We start from the raw sequence: 18,052 nt of genomic DNA, 5'->3' as shown, positions 1-18,052 counted from the left end.
TTGCTCTCTGAAACTATTGGACCACACCTCACTTCCTCGTTGTTGCTTTATCTTGATGTCGACAGGCTCCGTTCATAGACACGACTTCATGGGCTGCTTGAAGTGTGAAAGTTTTAAACCACCTTTGTGGTTTGATGCTGTGTCTCACGTTTAAAAACAGTCTAACTTTATTACTTTGTCTGTTACATGTTATTTTAAACTGGTACATGGCTTTAACTGAGAGCACTGAGAGAAGGTCCGATTGAGACATTCAATGAAACTGTGTGTGTGTGTGTGTGTGTGTGTGTGTGTGTGTGTGTGTGTGTGTGTGTGTGTGTGTGTGTGTGTGTGTGTGTGTGTGTGTGTGTGTGTGTGTGTGTGTGTGTGTGTGTGTGTGTGTGTGTGTGTGTGTGTGTGTGTGTGTGTGTGTGTGTGTGTGTGTGTGTGTGTGTGTGTGTGTGTGTGTGTGTGTGTGTGTGTGTGTGTGTGTGTGTGTGTGTGTGTGTGTGTGTGTGTGTGTGTGTAATCTTCATCTCTGCGAGTGGTCAATGTTTGTCAGACGCGTCTGTATGTTGCATCATGATCTCACAACATTACCCAAGTTTAGAAACCATTGAACGTGTGGATGCGATTCCACTAATTGCTGGTTCACAGAATTGGTTTACAGATGCAGCGTTAGGATAAACATTAAGATGCATTTAGGTGTAACAGGAAATCACAAGTCAGCTGTCAGATGAACTAGATTTTAAATTAGCGTGACCGCCTCTTCCTGCCCAAACTTCCTGTTTCGATGTTGCACCACGCTGCACCCCCTGCACACTTCCCCCACCACCCCGAGCTCAGGCCTGCGGTTCCTCTCTGACTTCTGAAACGTGAACACCCACCCTGTGGGGAGAGGCAGGAGGCCAAGGGAGGCAGCTAGTGTTAAGCGTGCGAGTTGCAGCATGTGTCCCATCATGTGTTGTGCTCCCACCAGGTGGCGCTACAACCACGGGTGATGCAGACAGAACAGAAGGAGTCCTTTTAGTCATTTTACTGGTGATTTGAAATACTGTCAGATGTCTTGTCCTGATGGCATTTATTGAAACCACCGTCGCAGAGGAAGAACACATGTAAATCATTTATGGCACGTACTGCTTTTAGCAAATAAAAGTGCAATGAACAATTGCACTTTTGAACAAAAGTTGAACAATGAACAAAAAGTCCCCAAAACTATTACTAAAGTAAATACTGACTTTTGAAAATGTTGCCAAGAATTTGTTGGACATAAGAACAAAATGATGTTTGCAGACGCTCTCTGGATCCACACAGTCGCCCACTCTGCTGAACGAGTGGTGACTGTGTGGATACAAAACAAAGGGAGCATCAAGAAGTCAGATTTCCCTTGAAACCTCGCTGTGAGCGCGTCCTGATCTGGTTTAGTTAGATTTTCAGGTCAACAAATGACGCCTCATCAGGAAAATCTTTGTCTACTCGTTTATGTCCAATGTGACAACTCTTAAAGTGCTGTAGTTAAATAATCCAGCAGGGGGCGCGCGCACAAAATTCCTTCCCATGTTGTGTCAATACTTACATTACATTAAACGATACAGCTCTGTATTAATGTCCAGCAGTGAAGGCACCACCAACACCCGGAGCCCAACGAGTTCAGAGTAGAGCAGAAGCTCATAAATTGCTCTGCATCCCACCACTGACCTACGATGTGTTTTAATTTTCCTGTGGCACCAGACAGCGACTGTACATTCATTAAGTCTTTGGGCTGAAGGTGGTTTCCAGTTGCTTTTATGACTGAGAGAGAAACTGACACAGTCGCCTCAGGACTGTTTACACGCTTGGCTATTTTGGCGTCGACTCTGAAGACCTGTATAAAAAGAAACAGAAAGCGAGTTACATTCACATCGAAACGCAAAGTGTTATGAACTGAATTACCATCAGGACAACAGCTGACTCGGCTGCTTTTACCACCTCCTACTTCCTTGTCTCCCAGTTTAAAGTGCTTCAGAACGCTACCGTTTGTGCATCAAAGCTTCTCTAGATTCAACATCTACTCACCCTCGCTGACGCTCTGCTTGGACTCCGTCCTCCGGCCCAGTTTGGACTGCTTGTTGTACCTTTTGGACGGAGCTCTTATGATCACCTTTAAGTCGTCCTCGTCGTCGTTCTGGCTGGTTTCTGCCGTCGAAGGGGACGAACTCTTCACTGAAGGCTTCTTTGACGCTTTGTCTTTGAAGATGTTAAACCTCCATTTTGAGCCCTTCTTGCCTTGTGCGGCCCCGTTGGGGCTCTGGAGCAGTTCGCTCGGGGCCTCGGGGGGCGCCGCACCCGGCTGGCCCATCCTCTCACTGCTGGCCAGGCGGGGACCGCCCAGGTCCATGTCGTCAAGCTCGTCGAGGACGGGAACCTTTACTGAAGCCCGCTTGGGCCCTGGCGCCTGCAGAGACCCGGGAGGACGAGGCACCTCCCCCAGCGCCAGCAGGTACTTGGGGTTGTAGTATTTGTGCGCGGGCACCTGGATGTTTGGGTTCTTTGCGTCCCCCAGGCTGACCTGGAAGCGGGACGTGGTTGCCGGCAGCGCCGGGCGTTTGGACTCGGCCCTGGAGCGCGTGAGGACCTTGTCGGCAGGACGGCTGACGTGGAGCTCCTTGTAGAGGTTCAGGTCCTCGGAGACGGCGTAAAGCTCACGGAAGTCCTGGTCAAAGAAGTCGACCACCTGCCCCGTCATCACCGTGATCATGTTCCGGTCCATACGGGACGTGGACCACGAGAAGCTGGCGCAGGGGAACAAGCGCGGTCCCATCATTAGAGCATCAAGTCACCGATCGCCAACAGGTGACGTTAATAAACAGCTCACCTGTAGGAGCCAAACACGACTTTGTCCCCGTCCACCAGCATGTACTTGGCACAGAGCGCACCGGGCAGTCTGCCAAAGGACAGGCTGAACCCGAGTCCCTGCAGAGTTCTGGTTCTGATGTTCTGCAGTGAGACCACACACAAACAAGTCAAGTGAGGATGGTTTTATGTAGCACTAATACTGGCTACAGGTTTAATCTGTTTGAAGTCGTTCATAAACAGTCCAGTTGTACCAATGAACCCAGTCTGCCATAAAACTTTAGGGTTTCACGTCGTAGATTTTGTGGGGCTGTAAAAGTTCCCGGGGTCATTGCTTCACACAGTATCTCTACATCACAGAGCTCGTCTCACCCGCAGGTGCTGGGAGCCGATCTGCAGCCTCTGGCACATGTCCAGGAAGTGCGGCACCCCTTGCTGGTCCAGCAGGATGTAGACGGGCACCGAGCGGCGCCAGGCAGCGTCCATCAGGTCCTGCAGGATGTGGAGGTCCGTGAGCATGTCCATGACGATGGCTATGACCTGCAGGAGGCAAGCGACAGGCTCAGGGGCAGTCCGGCCTCTTCTAACCGACCCGCATGGCTCGCAGACGCGTTTATTGTCACAGGGCTTTCAGGCGCTCATGCAGAATGAGCGTGAGAAACAACAACAGATGAAGGAAATCTGACTGTTGTGCAGCAGAGTCAGACAAAATAAACAGTTACGTCCAAAGCGTCATTCACACAAACAATCTGGACCCACAAGACCCTCAAAGCTGCAGTAACCAATATTTCATATGTGTTCTGAGAAATAAAGTTAAACAGGGGGTGTGTTGTTGCTCAGCTGTTCTGGTTCTTGTTTCTAGGTTAGAGGCAGACCTTCGATTGTTCTAACTGTGAAACTGGGCTGTTTGTGGTCGATCTGCAAATCAGCCGATCATCGAAACTTACAAGTAGATTAGGCTGAAGCGCAAAAACAAGGCCGAGGCCTCGCGCCACACAGAGGGAACCCGAACGCCACGCTGGAGGGCTACGAGTAGAAATACAGGCAGCAAAATCAACTTTATGTCCTCGAATCCATCAATGAGACGCTCAGAGGCAGGATGTCATTGACCAAAGAAACCAGCAGACGCAGCCAATGGGTTAAACGTGAGAATTCTCCCTGGAGGCGCAGAGAGACCGCATCAAAGCGCGTCAGCTGCTGCTTCCACAACAATGGAAGAATCCATGGTAAATTCCTTTGGAGGAGGTCCAGACGGGATGACGCATCGCTGAGATAAGGCAACATGATGACATGATATCGGACAAATTCCTGAGGTCGCGGTGAGCGGATGTGTGTGCAGTAAAACACCCAGTGAACCCGTTACTCAGCAAAAAGGGGAGGAATTAATTCATGTGTAATTCCTTGGTTTAAAGCAGATGAGTCGTCATTCAGTCATTTTTCTCTTTAAATGTTGCTCCTACAGAGGAAAAATGCCGAGGCAACAAGCTGGGACACGGTTCTGGTCCTGTGAACTTCTACCGGACCAGTGGGAGTGGAACGCACACGTCTGCAGGCTAGAACCCAATGTGGCTCCTGGAGAACCGGTTGCTCCACATGCGTTCTCTGGAGCGTGTGCAGGTCATTATTTCGGGAACAGAACCTTTGTCTCGCTCTTAAACAAGAACAAAGCTTCAGCATCAGTTTAACTACACCTACGAACACAAAGAAACCATTAACTATTACGTAACCAACGTCAGGCACCGGATCAGAACAGAAAGTGAACCAGTAAACAGACGGAGCCGCCGTTACAGGCTAAAAAACAATGGGTGACGACTGAAGAACCGGGAAACAAGCGTCAAAGGTGCTGCCTGTAAATCACCGGCCTGTAAAAAACAGCCGAGATCAGCTGTCGACAGCACGAGAAGGAGCAAAGAGAGAAATGAGTATGCGAGAAGCTGAGACACATGAACCCGGCTACAAATGTGAGCGTGTGGAAGACGTGACTCAGCTGCTGGGTCCAAACAGCGAAGCTCAGACCCTCAGGAGCCGTGACTCATCGGACCCGTAACAGTCACGGTGGAGGAACCGGCAACAGCGGAGCCAAGAACCCGCCGGCACCCGCTAGTAGTAGCTAGTAGTAGTAGTAGTAGTAGTAGTAGTAGTTAGTAGTAGTAGTAGTAGTAGTTAGTAGTAGTAGTAGTAGTAGTTAGTAGTAGTAGTAGTAGTAGTAGCAGTAGCAGTAGTAGTACTGTTAGTAGCAGCAGTGCACTGAGTAAACACAGGCTACGAGGCCACATGTACGTGTTCGTGTCTGGACCTCTTGGGCCCTAAGGGACCGCCTGGTTCTCTGGACTCAGGTCTCGTCGTTCCATGCGTCCACCTCGTTTACTTCCTGTTGACAGAACGTACGCGTGGAACAGCAAAAGCGCACATTGTTGCAGGTTTGGTGATTCACTTCAAACTGGCCGCTGCCCAGTGACACGTACTCGCTGCGTTCAGGTTCAGGAGGTTTTTCCATGACACCCACACAACAGTGTGAGCTGTGTGAACGGAGTCACAGCAGTCGGGATGAAAAGGAAAGAGCTTAAAACCACCACCAGCCCAGGAGGAAACTCCACATACTCCAAATATGTCTCTCTTGTTACAGTGTGAATGTATTTAAACCTTCGACTGTGTCAAACCGTGACAGAATCAAACAGGGTTAAACACAACATCAGCACAGCTTTTCCAGATGCTGCCTTTAAAGCGGCGGAGCTGCTCATTCCATCATGGCCGCCGCCCGCTCACCTTACTGGCCTCCTGGATGAGCCGACGCACCACCTCCTTGATGTGGGGCCCGTTGTCCTTGGGCGGGTGCGTGTGCACGCTCACGCGCGTCACGCCCCTGTACGCCCCCCCGCTGGGCCAGCCCATGTCCAGCGGCGGCACCGCGGTGTCGGACATGTGCGGCCAGTACGTGGAGTGGACCCCCGAGTCCCGCTCGCTGCCGGCGGGCGCGCCCTCGGAGCCGCCGCCCCCGCGGTCCTGGTCGCTGTAGAGCCGGAAGGTGGTCGTCAGCAGCTTGACCTCTCTGGCCGATAGGAAGTCTTTGGCGTCGTCCTGTTTGAGGCGCGTTTTGAAGGCGCCGTCGCCGTTCTTCAGGAGCTCCTCGATGGCCACGCGCTGCTCCTCGCTGTAGTAGAACTCGGGTCTGGACTCCGGGACGTGGGCGCGGACGCTGCCGTCCTCCAGGCACTGGAGCTGGGAGTCCGCCATGGCTGCGGGTTCGAGTCCCGGAGCGGCTCTCGCGGCACCTGCCAGGTGAGAGGAGGAAGCGGGGGTTTTCTTACCTGTCCGGGAGCGGGAGAGGCGGGGTGCGATGATGCCTTCAGGGACGAGGGGGAAAACCAGGCTTCAGCGTCCAAGCGTCAAATGCAGCCTTGAAAACTTGGTAAGTTCATTGTTGCTCTCTTGAACTTTTTTAGTTATAAGTTACTTTATTACCTCAGGTTTCCTAATTGTTTAGTTTAAATTGTATATTTAGAACAAGAGCTTGCCTAAATGAAACAGTATAAACACAGCTTCAAGGGTTACCTAAGTGCCGAACCCACTTGAACTTAAACGCAGCATGTTCGCCTGACTGGTTCTGTTCAAACAGAGACTGTTCGCACGCTTGACGTTCCTTGGAAACATACTGGGGTGTGACGTAAGCACTAAATGCCTAATAATATAAGTATTCTTTGGTCAGTTTCAACATGTTACAAAGTTAATTCTGGGTCCTTCTCTTATCATGAAACACAGAACAGTTCCCCCTGCATTATATTTTAGATGGTGGTTAAATGTTTTATATTTACACATGAATTTAGTGAAGAAAGCTCAGCAGAGGTTCTTCTTTGTAATAAAGGTCAAAAAAAGCCCAGGATACCTTTCATCTACTACTGAACCTCTGGGAGCCTGACAGAGCGGAGAACCAGAGACCGGACACGGGCCCCCAGTCTTCACACCGTCTACGGTGACGTCTGTGAGTCCGCTGGTGAAGACCCTCATACACAGACTGTCAGTGCCTCAAACATACAGGACGATCAGGACACACGCTGGCAGACTGAGGAGCAGCAGCCTCTATGTCCCCTCCATGTTTTTGTAATCTCAGTTATTACAGTTTTGTGTGTACACTGTCTTATTGTATTTTGATGCTTTGCATTTTTCTGTATTGCTAAGGACAAATAAAGGCTGAAATAACAATCACATTTTTAAATGCACTGCAGTCGTTGTTGAACAGATCACACATCTTCAACATTTCAAAGTCTATTTATTATAAACTTTCAGTATTTACAGTATGTTGCCATTAAAACAATTAAATATGTTAAATTATGTCCGATTCACTAGATTTGTTTCGTCTGAATGGTTTTCCAGCATTATGTAACTTTGCCTCATTTCCAGTATGTGTGAGTGTAAACCAGCGCGTTAGTCTGCATTCTCCTTTCAAACAACCCAGACCCGGTCTGTCAGCAGACGCGCGGCCTCACTTCCTGTCACATGACTGTGGTGTGGTTGGAGGGGAACAGCCCCGTCCTGCCTCTCAGCTGGCCCTTCCACCAGTCCGGGCCGGAGCGGTCTAGGACCTGGATGACGTCGCCGGCGCGGAACTCCAGCTCGTCGGCCTCCTCGGCGTGGAAGCTGTACAGGGCCTTGACCTGCAGCGGGGCCGCGGGGCAGCTTTGGCTCTGGAAACAGACAGACAGGATGAGGCAACATCTGGGTCCACCTGCAGCGTGTGGGGGGCCGCGTACCTGTCGAGGTGCAGGTGCAGGTGCGGCGCTGGAGACGCGAGGGTTTGGACCTGACGGGCGGTCGGTGGGAGTCGCCTCCTGAGGGGACAATGAACACGTTACACCTGAACACGTTAGGTCAAATTAAACAACGTGACCGTGTGTATTTGTGTAAATCTGCAGCACAGGAGCTGTTTCCACCTCTCTGAGTAGAAACAGCTGGCTGTTTTTGGAAAGCGAGTTCTCTCTGTAGAAATCCACCAGTTTGTTGAGAGAAGGGAACTTTTCCGACCACACGCAGTATTGTCCTCGTTTGTCCCGCATCACTTTAAAGTGCTGCACGTCGCTCACACGCCTGCAACACAACACATCCAGTTAGAAACTCCTGGGTATTGGATGAATTGCACCTGAAAGAATGGAATCGATTAGGTTTTATTTCTGAATAACCACTGGTGATTTATTCAAAAAGCAAACGGCTGCGTGTTCTATGGTTGTGATGATCCTGACACCATGAAACCACTGTCACAGGAACGCTTTCTCTTCTCTCACATTCAGAAACGGTGTCTTTGCTGTTTCTTCACCGCTGCAAATATTTTTATTTAAATTTTGAAGTATGGATATATAGTATGAGTACAATGCAGCCATTTAATGTGGTGGTGGTTGTGGCTGTGAAAAGCTTCTCATAGATCAAAAACCTTTTTGCTATATTCGTTCACATCTGCTGCACCTTCACATGGCTGTGGTTGCGTTGTTACTAAAATTGAATTCACACCTTTAGTCAACGCACATCTGTGAAGAATGAAACGCATCAACAAGCAAAGAGACAAGGTTCAGCAGATCATGGTCTAAAACTGAGCAGGGAAACTGGGACATATGAGCAAACAGACAGGTCTCTTCAAAGTCGCTTGTGTCTGCAGACGCTGAGGTCAGAATGAAGCTGCTTCGATGCGAGGGTCGATTTGCTGCCTCCGTCTCAGGTTCTGCCCTTCCAGCCAGGTCTTCAGCTGCTTTTCCTCTCAGGTTTGATTATTGTGCTCAGTGAATGCTGGGACACGGGCTGCACCTGACGGACAGGGAGAAGTTGCCGGGCTCTGCGTGCTGGCTGCTCCGTATGAGGAAGGCTCCCACCGGCCGTTGGACCAGCCTCTGCTGGGCCTCGCTGCGTCTCAGCTGCTCCTGGAACCAGCTGCACCACGGAGGAGCACACGTCACACATCAGCGCGAGGCCGGATGCTGCGTCACGCGAGGCGCTTTTACCTGGGCAGCTGGAAGTCGATGAAGTTTTTGGGCACGAAGCCCTCGGCTCCGTGACGTTCTGCTTTGTACCAGTTGCCAACGACCTGCAGAATCTGACAGAGACCGAAGAGGCCGTTACACTGGTGACCTTTACATTCTGTTTGAGCAGCTAATTTGGCCTTGTTCTCTGGAACACATGGTCTAAATTAGTTTTGTGGGACTGAGGTGGGAGCTTGTGGTTTGTGCCTGTGGCCTGAAAGTCCGACTCGTTTCTTCCTGCGCTTTTTCCACCTGTTCACTGGAGTCTGTGAGCGTCAAACCAGCTTTAGAGCCAAAATGAGCAGCTCACAGCTCTCGCCAGCGTTTAGGCTCCTTCAGCTGGGAGTTCATGACGTGGTTGTTTGCTTTCTGCAGCCTCCTTGTGTCAACCACTCCACATTCACGCCTTCAGGCTTCATCACAATGACTCTTTTGTGCAAACGGGAACTTTTATGACATGTTTTGAAAGTCAGCTACACGGATCCCAGCACTGAACAGCCTCATCCGGTCCCACGTCCAGCACCTCGCATCTGGTGGAATCATCGACTGTGTGTTCATCATGATGTGGAACCTTTACAGACGCAAAGACAAAATGCCGCTCACCTTAATTTCATCTCCTCTTCTGAAAGTCAGCTCATCCTCACCGGCAGCGTCAAAGTCGTACTTCCCTGTAGCCTCCATGAGTGAGAGGTTCCTTAACAAACGGGAGGAACCGTCCTGAACGCTCAGACTCCACCGCTGTGTTTCTCTCAGTTCGTAGCAGCTCCTGTTGCAGGCGCACAGGAAGCGCGGCGAGTGAGTGCAGCTGTCACTGCTGCCCACACGCCCACAGCTGCTCTCAGCATGCGGATGGAGCCCACCCTCTGTGACGCGAACGAGGTTTCTCTCACCGATGACTTGCAGGTTGATGGAACCCACATCGTGAAGCAGCAGCTTCAGCCCTGTCACACGGTGTGAGGTCACAAACTGAGGCCGCTTCGTGCTTTGTGCTTTTTCCTCCCAGTGAGTGCGTGTGTGAATGTTTTCCTGGGTTTCCTCTTGTCCAGGACCTCACGCAGCGTTTCACACGAGCCTGATGTGGACTGATGTGTGGCTGCAGCAGCCATCAGTTTAGGGTTTTACCACAAGGGGGCAGCAGCCTGTCAGAGGAACTGGAGTCCTGTCTCACAGAAACCAGTATGTTACAGTGGAGGCACTGGGAGAAGAGGAGGAAGTTAGAGCAACAGCACAGGAGCCAGCGAGCGAAGCTGGTGCAGATGTGATTCAGAGTAGAATCAGTCAGATCAGCCTCTGCCCTGCAGGTATTTAGTCACAGCGGAGCCTGGAAGGAGATGAATAATGATGGATTCAATGAATCAATTAATGCACACAAATCTGTTTAATGTCAAGGAGACAGTAAAAAGAACGGACGGCAGCACTATTAACTATACAAGAAAAAATAATCAAGTAAATCAAGTAAATAAAATTGTTAGTAAAAAGTAGAATTTTCATATTGTGTGACACTGGTAGTTTAACCAGTGATTAGCACTGAGTATGAAAACCAGCTGGTTCAGAAAGCCGGCTCCGTCCTGTGCTGCACTCAGCAGGAGCAGCCTTTAAAGGGCGTCGCTAAGCTAAACGAGGGGAAGGAGGGACTGAAAGTGGAGGAGATGCAGAACGGCATCGTTCGCGAGCATCGTCTGACTGTGTCTGTCACAGCCTGAACGCTCACGTGCTGAGGTTCGGATGTGATGAGGTTAAAACACAGACAAGCAGGTTCCAGAACCGGTCACGTCACCACAGCAGCGCTGATGAAGGCGCCTCGAGGTTCTGTTCCGTGTCCCCTTCAGTTTCCTTCCAATGCCAAAATAGGCCTTTTGCCTCTTGACAGCTGTTGCCACGGTAACCTACCTCCACATATGCAGCTACAGGACAAATAACAAGTGTGACTATTTAAATGAGAGGTTGTTCGCTGCTGTCCGGCCGATGAGCATCCGTTCGCTCCGTTGGGTCCACGCGTCTCTGCAGCAGCGACAGCCCGTGTTTAAGACGTGGAGCCTCAGACGCCGCCGGACGCGTGAGGAGGAGCCTGGAAGATGAATGTGAATGTGAACAAAGACGTGGCAGTGAGTTTTCCTCCCTTCTCCCACAGGTCCAGGTCTGACACACGGGGAGTGGGAGCTTCTGAAGTTCTGTGACAGAACAGCTTCCCTCCAGGAATTAAACTCAACCAACAGCAGCAACAACAGAACAGAACTCGCTCCTAAAGGTGACAGCAGCTCCCAGTAGGAAAACCATGACAGGACGCGGGGAAGAAAAGTCAAATAAAACCTTAAACTTGTTATTTCACAAACAGTCTGACCTTTACCGTACACAGTGAATGAATATGGGTAAATAGTGAAGAAGGTAAGCAGATATACATCACATTACACCTACGTTGATGCTCCTATGTGATGTAATTACACCTCATCAGGCTGGTTGTGAAGGCGGAGGGAGGGAGTCGTAACGTATCATTTAGCCTGTATAGAAAAACCAAACGCGGTGATTAAAGTCTGAGACGAGCAGACGCTGGGAGAAGGAGTAAACCTGAGCCTCCAGCAGCACCTCGGGTCCGGACTCCACCTCCTCCGGCGGTCGACCCTGACTTTCCTGTAAAATGGGTGAGAGCAGTAATTTGCAGCGTGTAACAGTCCGCGGCCGTTTGGGATCCGGGCTTTGTCCTGGTCGTAATGATGTAGAGGAGCCTCTCTGTCTCTGTCAATGAGTCCACAGTGAGTCTGTGGAAGAATCACCGGGACAGAACCATGCATCATCCAGAGTAAGTCCACCAGTGATGCACTGCTGCAGACTTATGCATCTAAACCTCCAGCTTTAACGTTGACTTTGATTTTTTTTCCATGAAGTTCTTCAACCTTTTACTGCATTTTTTTTGAGCATGTGTTCACTCCGTGGGTCAGGCCACTCGTTACCATGGCAACAGCTCCCCGCAAACACTGCTCAGATGAGCCTCATTTAAATGCCATGAATATTCATCTCATCTGGATGACACACAGGCAGAGGGTGGGTCAGAGCGGGTGGAGGCGGCACACACACACACACACACACACACACACACACACACACACACACACACACACACACACACACACACACACACACGATGCTAAGGCGACGGCGAGACTAAAACACACCGTCACAAAGTTTCCATCCTTCACTCAGAGGTTCAGACAGGAAACACACCAGCTGAACTAAAGGAGCTGCACTTTAACCAGATTCCTGCGTGTGTGTCTGTGGCCATGTGACCCGGTGTCAGGAGCGAGAGCGACGTTGGTGAAGCTGCTCTGACTCTGTCTACAGGGTTAAATTACGCAGGGCCGACGCACGGGCCCCGTCTGGAGGTCCCACGTCTGGTCCAGGCACAGACGGGAGACGTGGCCCTCATCACTGCATGAATAATAGCACGGATAAAGACTCACCATCAGGTCGACAGAGGCTGTGATCAGAACAGAACCGGCCCATGAGAGAGAGCACAGCCCTTCATTACAGAAGGAATGCTGGCAGCTCTGAAGGTGAAAAACAGAACCTTTGTCCTGGTTCTGACTGAGCCCAGACCTGGAAGCTGGACGGACTCGGGATGAAGCTGTTGAATGAACATATATTTATAGTTTTACGAAACATTTATTAGTGTCGTTAAAACTCTTCTGTTTACGTATAGACATAGAGGGAGGCCAGCTGCGTTGTTATAGTGAGTCATCTGGTGTTTCGAACCCCACTTCAGACTTCCACTTTCACCTTGTGTTTTACTTCCACGCACACAGTGAATCCTGATCCGTGGAAATGAGTTAAAGCGTCTCCTGACGAGGCAGGAAGCCCTCGGCTCCAATGGATCCGTGTCGCGTTTCAAGGCTGGTAACATTTACACGGTTGCTTCCTTCGGCCGAATCCGGATCCTGGATGCGTTTGCGTCATCACACATTGGAATGAGTGGGTCTTGGTGGCAGCGGGCGGCGCGTGTAGAATCAAAGAGAACCGCCGTGCGTCTGGTGTCGGTAACGAAGGGAGACGTCGCCCAGAGACACAGTCACTGATGCGATTTTAATGGTTATGGATGAAACTGGAGCTGAGCTGCAGACAAATAACACGACTCAGACAACTTGTTAGTGGATCAACTTTTGAATGGATCTGACAATTAAAGGGTCACTTATTAGGCTCAGCCTTCAAATTCTAATATTTATTTTGCATTTGGATGATATAGTGATTTGTTTGTGAGTTTCATTTCTTCTGCCTCTGTGATCAGCTCATTTCGTCCCTGACGTCCACGCGTTCTGTCTCATGTCGCCGCCGACAGCTTTACTTTCCCTGTGTGTCATAAAGGAGGACGTGGCTTCAGTTCATACAGTGGGAGGACGAAGACCAGAGGGAGATCAGAGGGCGAAGCGCCAACACTGACTGGAAAAAGGACGTCGATAACATAACAGGTGGATGGGATGAATCAAGCAACACGCGCTCCACAAATTAGAGCTCATTAAAAGTCCGTTTCTACTGTTTCCACCATTCACTGCCAGAGAGCGGACACAAACCAACTGGTCCTCAACACCAAATCCAATTAACATGGGAAAACAGGAAACGGCCTTGGAGCGCATGATCAAAGACAATAAGAACGAGCAGCACGACGGTGAATGAGGAGTAAGAACTGAACCCATTTTATTATTACTGATCAGGAGACTGAGCGGTGGCGCCGTCATGGAGGCGCCGGGTCCGTGGTGCCGCTCACCTCCAGGCCTCATGTCACTGTCTAACAGCCGGCTCCCCGTGGAGACTATTAACAGCACGCGGGGAAGCTTAGCTGCTAAAGGCCGACCGCGAGGCCGTGAGCTCCAGCACCTCATGCTTCCACTGCTTGAGGGCGAATCTCTGCACTATAATGTGCCGACGCGCTTTCCAGTCTAAAACGTCCAAACGCCAGGAGAAGAGCTTCTATTTTCAACATTTTGTGACACCTATGTGCACTTTATTTCCCCAAATGAACCTCTGAAAGACTTTCTCCTGGTAAATGGCAGCGGGGGAGCACATCAGGCGCAGCAATTTAGACTTTCTGCCACTTCACCACCGTCAGACGCTGAGAGGAAAAGCTGGACCGAACGGGCATGAGCTGAAACGTTGCCCAGTTCTGAGCCAAAGTCCTCCACACTTTCAGAAAGGCTCCACGTTTGAGTGTCAGGAGCTGGGACGGCTGATACAATGCACACAGATGACGTCGTATAGTCTGGAGACAAAATAATATTGATGAATAGCAAACAATACAACCAGCACGAAGACTTTTAATGCCTGAACATTACAGGCGATGACCAGCAGGGGGCAGTAGAGCAACGCAGGCTGATAAAATAAGAGGAGGCGTTAAAACTAGAGGACTGTAGACACACACGCACACACACACACACACACACACACACACACGCAGCCTCCTGTCCGTCAAACACAGCTCGATACAGTGATGATATCGCACCGTGGACATGCTGACAGCCACCAGCCTTGACGGCGGCTTCGCTGTCAAACACACACAAACACACTGTTACAGGTTTATCACACTGTTGTGTATCCGCCCTGACTCCACATAAGCAGGCAAACACACTGCTGTGACTCCTGATGGATGCTTTTCAGTGAGCAGGTCATGAGCTTTGAACTGGGAGGAAGGAATCTGTTACCAGGGTTGTGTTGGGTGTCCATGTTTGGACTTAGAGGAAGAGAAGATCATCACCGTCACAGCTTCATCTCTCGTCTGACAGTCACTTCAGTTCCACCCTCTTCACCTCCTCCATCAGATCTGATGCTGAGCGTGATCCCAGAACCCAGGTTGTTAGTCTGCACAGTCCGGGTCGCACCACTGCCCTTGTTTGCCAGAGACACCAGATGGTTGGTCGCCTCCAACAGGCTCCACCTGAATGTACCTCCAAGAGAGAAACCCCTAAATGAACGCTTTTAATGCCATGTACTGAATGTCCAGACCTTCACTGTGTTATTTACAGAGATAGGAAATAAGCTACTTTACAAGTGTCGGGCACAGAAGTAGTTTTGACCTTTGCATCATCGCTAATGTTCTGAACTTTATTTACTGCTGATGGCGTTTGAGGGAACTTTTAAAGAGCCAAAGATGGATGTTGTTCTGCTCGACTGCATATTTCTGGATGTTGTATATCATATATGTGATACGTAATAGGCTGCAGTCATATCCAGTATACATATATGCAGTATGTTATGTGATACAGGGTTGCTCCTAACAAAACCAAAAAAGCCTGTAATGGAGGAGTCTGACATAAAAGAAGTGGGTGTGTGGCACCTGATGTTTCACTGATGAGGGGAACGTACACGGTGTCAGAGAGACGTTCCTGTCCAATGATGGGCTCTGTGCCCACATCTGCAAATGTCACCTTGACCTGGAGTTCTTAGACAGACGACCAGAGAGGCGACAAGACATCACACCGAAGATAAGTGTGGGATAAAAAACAGAAGAGGCGTGGAAGGATGGAGGCGGAGACGAGGCAGCGTCTGTGTGCTTGACATTTGAGCTGGACCACATTCACTCCGTACGAAAGGACAGATGAGTGAAGACAAGTAAAAATACATGTAACGATACTGGATAAGGACTGGACAGACGGTCATTTGACCTACAGTCTTACAGAAATGAAGACAAGAAAATGACATTTTCCGTGTATGGAAATGAGCAAACTCCACTTGCAGCTGGTCCCAACTGGAACAAGGAACAAACTGCTGCGCGTCTGTCGCCTTCAGTGCCCAGAACCTGGGATGTGCAATAAACCGCCCACGGCGTGCTCCTCGCCGGTCCAGCTGTTCTGAGCCGAGTCTGTGCTGAACTCGGTTCAGAGGAAGTTGACGGTGCGTAATGACGATTCCTAATGCAGTTTCACAATAAAGGCCTCCCGCGCTACAGCTTTCACACGCTTTTAATGTGAAAGGTAGCGACCGGAAGTGGATGTGGTGCTGCGTGTGCGTCCTGGTGGTGACCGGTAAAGTTAAATTGCGCAGTAGCGGTGGATGTTGGTCACGAGCGATGCAACTGCGTGAAGTAAGTTAAGAGGTTGTTTTTTATTAGTTTGTTTTTTCACCGTTTGTTGTTGAAATTAAATGTAAGAATAGTTTCCCTTCGCGTGCGTTGTTTCTTGCGAAGCTCATGTGACCAAGTGTTAGCGCTTCATACTGAGCATGCGTAGAAGACAGAGGCGGGTCAGCGCAGGTGAGTTGACTAGCGTTTCCTGTGGGAGACGTTTTTGTGAGCAGACATTTTATTAGTTATGAATAATAATCATTCATAATCGCATTGTCCTGTTCTGGGAACTTTGTGGAGACTTGTCGGGAACCAAAAGACCATAATTGTCCTTGTTGTGGTTCAAGGCCGTGTGACGGTGAGCTGTCAGTCCTTCAGACCTCTGCAGCCTTTCTCATTGTTCAGGCAGCATCTCAGGCACACGGGAGCTCCACGCCTGCGGGTGGAGGCACTGAACGCTGCCTAAGCAGGGAGGTTATTGGAGCAGCGCCGCCGCCTGCAGCTTCCCTGGAGCTCTGGGATGATGAGGCGGCGCCGGGTGCCGTGGCGACCAGTCAGGGGCCACTAATCGGGCTGCTGGAGCAGGGAGCAGGTCCTGGATCAGGTCCAGCTCCTCCGCTCTGGACAACGACCTCCTACTAATGCATCGCTCATGTGCGTCCGACCTTTTCTTTTGTTACACAGGCTGCTTGGCACCGCTTCCTGTAGGTGTGAATGCCTCCAGGTCCTGCAGGCCGAGGCCCATGAGGTAAATACAGAAGACGGAGCATATTCCTGGCATCTCCCTCACTGATACATTATCACACAATCTGAACCAGCCCTGAGCTGTTCATCGTCAGACCTCACGTCCCCCCACAAATTACAGAAATCTCCCTCACATGCGAACATGAATGCCTTGCATAAGGCTCAACCCTCGTGCATTTATGTTTTTGAATGCATTGTACTTTATTAGAACCTTTCTGACGGAGCGCTGGGCTGACACACTGCGGTTTGCTCTGCAGCAGCAGATGGAGGTGAAGTGTGAAAGGAGAAAACCCTGTCAGCGCGCGGAGACGAATCCGAAACGAGTGGGAGGTGATTCTTAGTGATTTTCTCGAAATAATTTGGTAATTAGTTCAATGGAAGGTTCCGAACAAAGTGCTCTTTGTAGTAAGATGTGTCTCGACATCTTATGAACTACTTCCTGCATTTTCTTTTCTTTTAGAACTTAGTACCAACTTATTTCTTTGAAACGAGTTAATCATCAGTTAAATTTGCTGGAAATGAGCAGATGTGATGAATAGGTTTCCTTTTTTTCTGACTGTATTTGAAGAATTTTGGTTTCGTCTTCTGTATTTCTACTCAATTGACTGCTCTAATTCAGGCCCACGTTGTTCGATGCACTTGTTCAGCGTAAAACAAGTCTTGTCTCCATGTTCCACAGTGGCTGCACCTCGGGTTCGGAGCACAGCGTTGCTGAAGAGGTGCGGTAGCGCTGTGATAGTGGGAAACATTGACGAACTAAGTGGCAGAAGTGGAGTCGTTATTCTAAGGAAGGAAGAGCTTCGTCAGCATCGAACCACGGCAGCACCGAAGGCGTCTGTGAGTTCTTGGCACTTCAACACACTCTGTTGAAATCGAATCACTTTTATCTAAGGCATGAACACGCGGTGACCACAGCTTCAGATCAATGAGTCAAGCTCTGAGATACTGAATTCACCGCACAAAGATGTCAGCAGAAACACAAGAGAAAGGTTTCCAGTAACGATCCCTGAGGAATCCCTCCACCTCCATTTCTTCTCCTGCAACAGGAACGTGACACATCAGAAGTCATATTTTTGACTTTTGATTTTTTTCACTTTAAACACGACTACTTATTGTACAAAGTCATTTCCGATGGTTTAAAGCAGGAGCCCTCAGGGTCCGCTGAATACGTTCTAAACAGAAACGTTGTGTCACCTCATTTTTATTGTCATAGCAGCCACTTCCAAGCCACCAGTGCGTCGTCCCTGCTGCAGTGGAGAGGAGGATACAGACAGATGGACACACACACACACACACACACACACACACACACACACACACACACACACACACACACACACACACACACACACACTCACAAACATGTGCCATCAGGGCCTGGAGAGCTCCAGGGAGATGCACGACTCTCACATTTAATTATCTACGTAATGGTTTCACTGTAGTGTTATTAGGAGGA

At 49.8% G+C, this 18,052-nt stretch overlaps 3 protein-coding genes and 1 long non-coding RNA gene across 4 annotated transcripts in view; 2 read left to right on the top strand and 2 right to left on the bottom strand.

The window, feature by feature from the left end:
• Positions 1 to 1,040: 1,040 nt before the first annotated feature.
• On the bottom strand, positions 1,041 to 6,042 carry fam83fb (family with sequence similarity 83 member Fb). The gene is made up of 5 exons (XM_029160959.2): positions 5,575 to 6,042; positions 3,181 to 3,348; positions 2,831 to 2,952; positions 2,032 to 2,747; positions 1,041 to 1,840 (listed from the first exon to the last, which is right to left on the bottom strand). The coding sequence occupies exons 1-5, from the start codon at positions 6,040 to 6,042 to the stop codon at positions 1,794 to 1,796; spliced, it is 1,521 nt and encodes a 506-aa protein (XP_029016792.1). The 3' UTR covers positions 1,041 to 1,793.
• Positions 6,043 to 6,079: 37 nt separating this feature from the next.
• LOC129603890 (uncharacterized) lies at positions 6,080 to 7,011 on the top strand. Its single transcript, XR_008694210.1, has 2 exons — positions 6,080 to 6,217; positions 6,671 to 7,011. It is a non-coding gene; the product is annotated as an uncharacterized LOC129603890 (long non-coding RNA).
• Positions 7,012 to 7,055: 44 nt separating this feature from the next.
• LOC114861606 (GRB2-related adapter protein 2-like) lies at positions 7,056 to 9,619 on the bottom strand. Its single transcript, XM_029161039.3, has 6 exons — positions 9,414 to 9,619; positions 8,793 to 8,884; positions 8,599 to 8,721; positions 7,737 to 7,890; positions 7,557 to 7,634; positions 7,056 to 7,490 (listed from the first exon to the last, which is right to left on the bottom strand). Exons 1-6 carry the CDS (start codon positions 9,489 to 9,491, stop codon positions 7,299 to 7,301), a joined length of 717 nt encoding a protein of 238 aa, XP_029016872.1. The 5' UTR covers positions 9,492 to 9,619; the 3' UTR covers positions 7,056 to 7,298.
• A 6,049-nt stretch (positions 9,620 to 15,668) lies between these two features.
• The window catches only part of LOC114867832 (voltage-dependent T-type calcium channel subunit alpha-1I-like), a 94,637-nt gene continuing 92,253 nt past the window's right edge, over positions 15,669 to 18,052 (top strand). Inside the window, exons 1-4 of the mRNA XM_055507160.1 lie at positions 15,669 to 16,444; positions 16,537 to 16,600; positions 16,805 to 16,926; positions 17,276 to 17,433. The gene's annotated coding sequence lies outside the window, so the exon portion shown is untranslated. The remainder of the gene's footprint in view (positions 16,445 to 16,536; positions 16,601 to 16,804; positions 16,927 to 17,275; positions 17,434 to 18,052) is intronic.

This window comes from Betta splendens, chromosome 1, assembly GCF_900634795.4.
Source record: "Betta splendens chromosome 1, fBetSpl5.4, whole genome shotgun sequence".
In the NCBI taxonomy this organism is placed as follows: Eukaryota; Metazoa; Chordata; class Actinopteri; order Anabantiformes; family Osphronemidae; genus Betta; species Betta splendens.
This window is presented reverse-complemented; position numbering and strand designations above follow the sequence as displayed.

Excerpts from the sequence above, each read along its gene's own strand:
- fam83fb (XM_029160959.2), bottom strand. The coding sequence starts at position 6,042 with ATGGCGGACTCCCAGCTCCAGTGCCTGGAGGACGGCAGCGTCCGCGCC. Across the intron at positions 2,748-2,830 it reads GTCGTGTTTGGCTCCTACAG|CTTCTCGTGGTCCACGTCCC; the intron begins GTGAGCTGTTTA and ends CCCCTGCGCCAG. Across the intron at positions 1,841-2,031 it reads CAAGCAGAGCGTCAGCGAGG|GTCTTCAGAGTCGACGCCAA; the intron begins GTGAGTAGATGT and ends CTTTTTATACAG.
- LOC114861606 (XM_029161039.3), bottom strand. The coding sequence starts at position 9,491 with ATGGAGGCTACAGGGAAGTACGACTTTGACGCTGCCGGTGAGGATGAG. Across the intron at positions 7,891-8,598 it reads AACTTCTCCCTGTCCGTCAG|GCGTGTGAGCGACGTGCAGC; the intron begins GTGCAGCCCGTG and ends GTTGTGTTGCAG. Across the intron at positions 7,635-7,736 it reads AGCTGTTTCTACTCAGAGAG|GAGGCGACTCCCACCGACCG; the intron begins GTGGAAACAGCT and ends TTGTCCCCTCAG.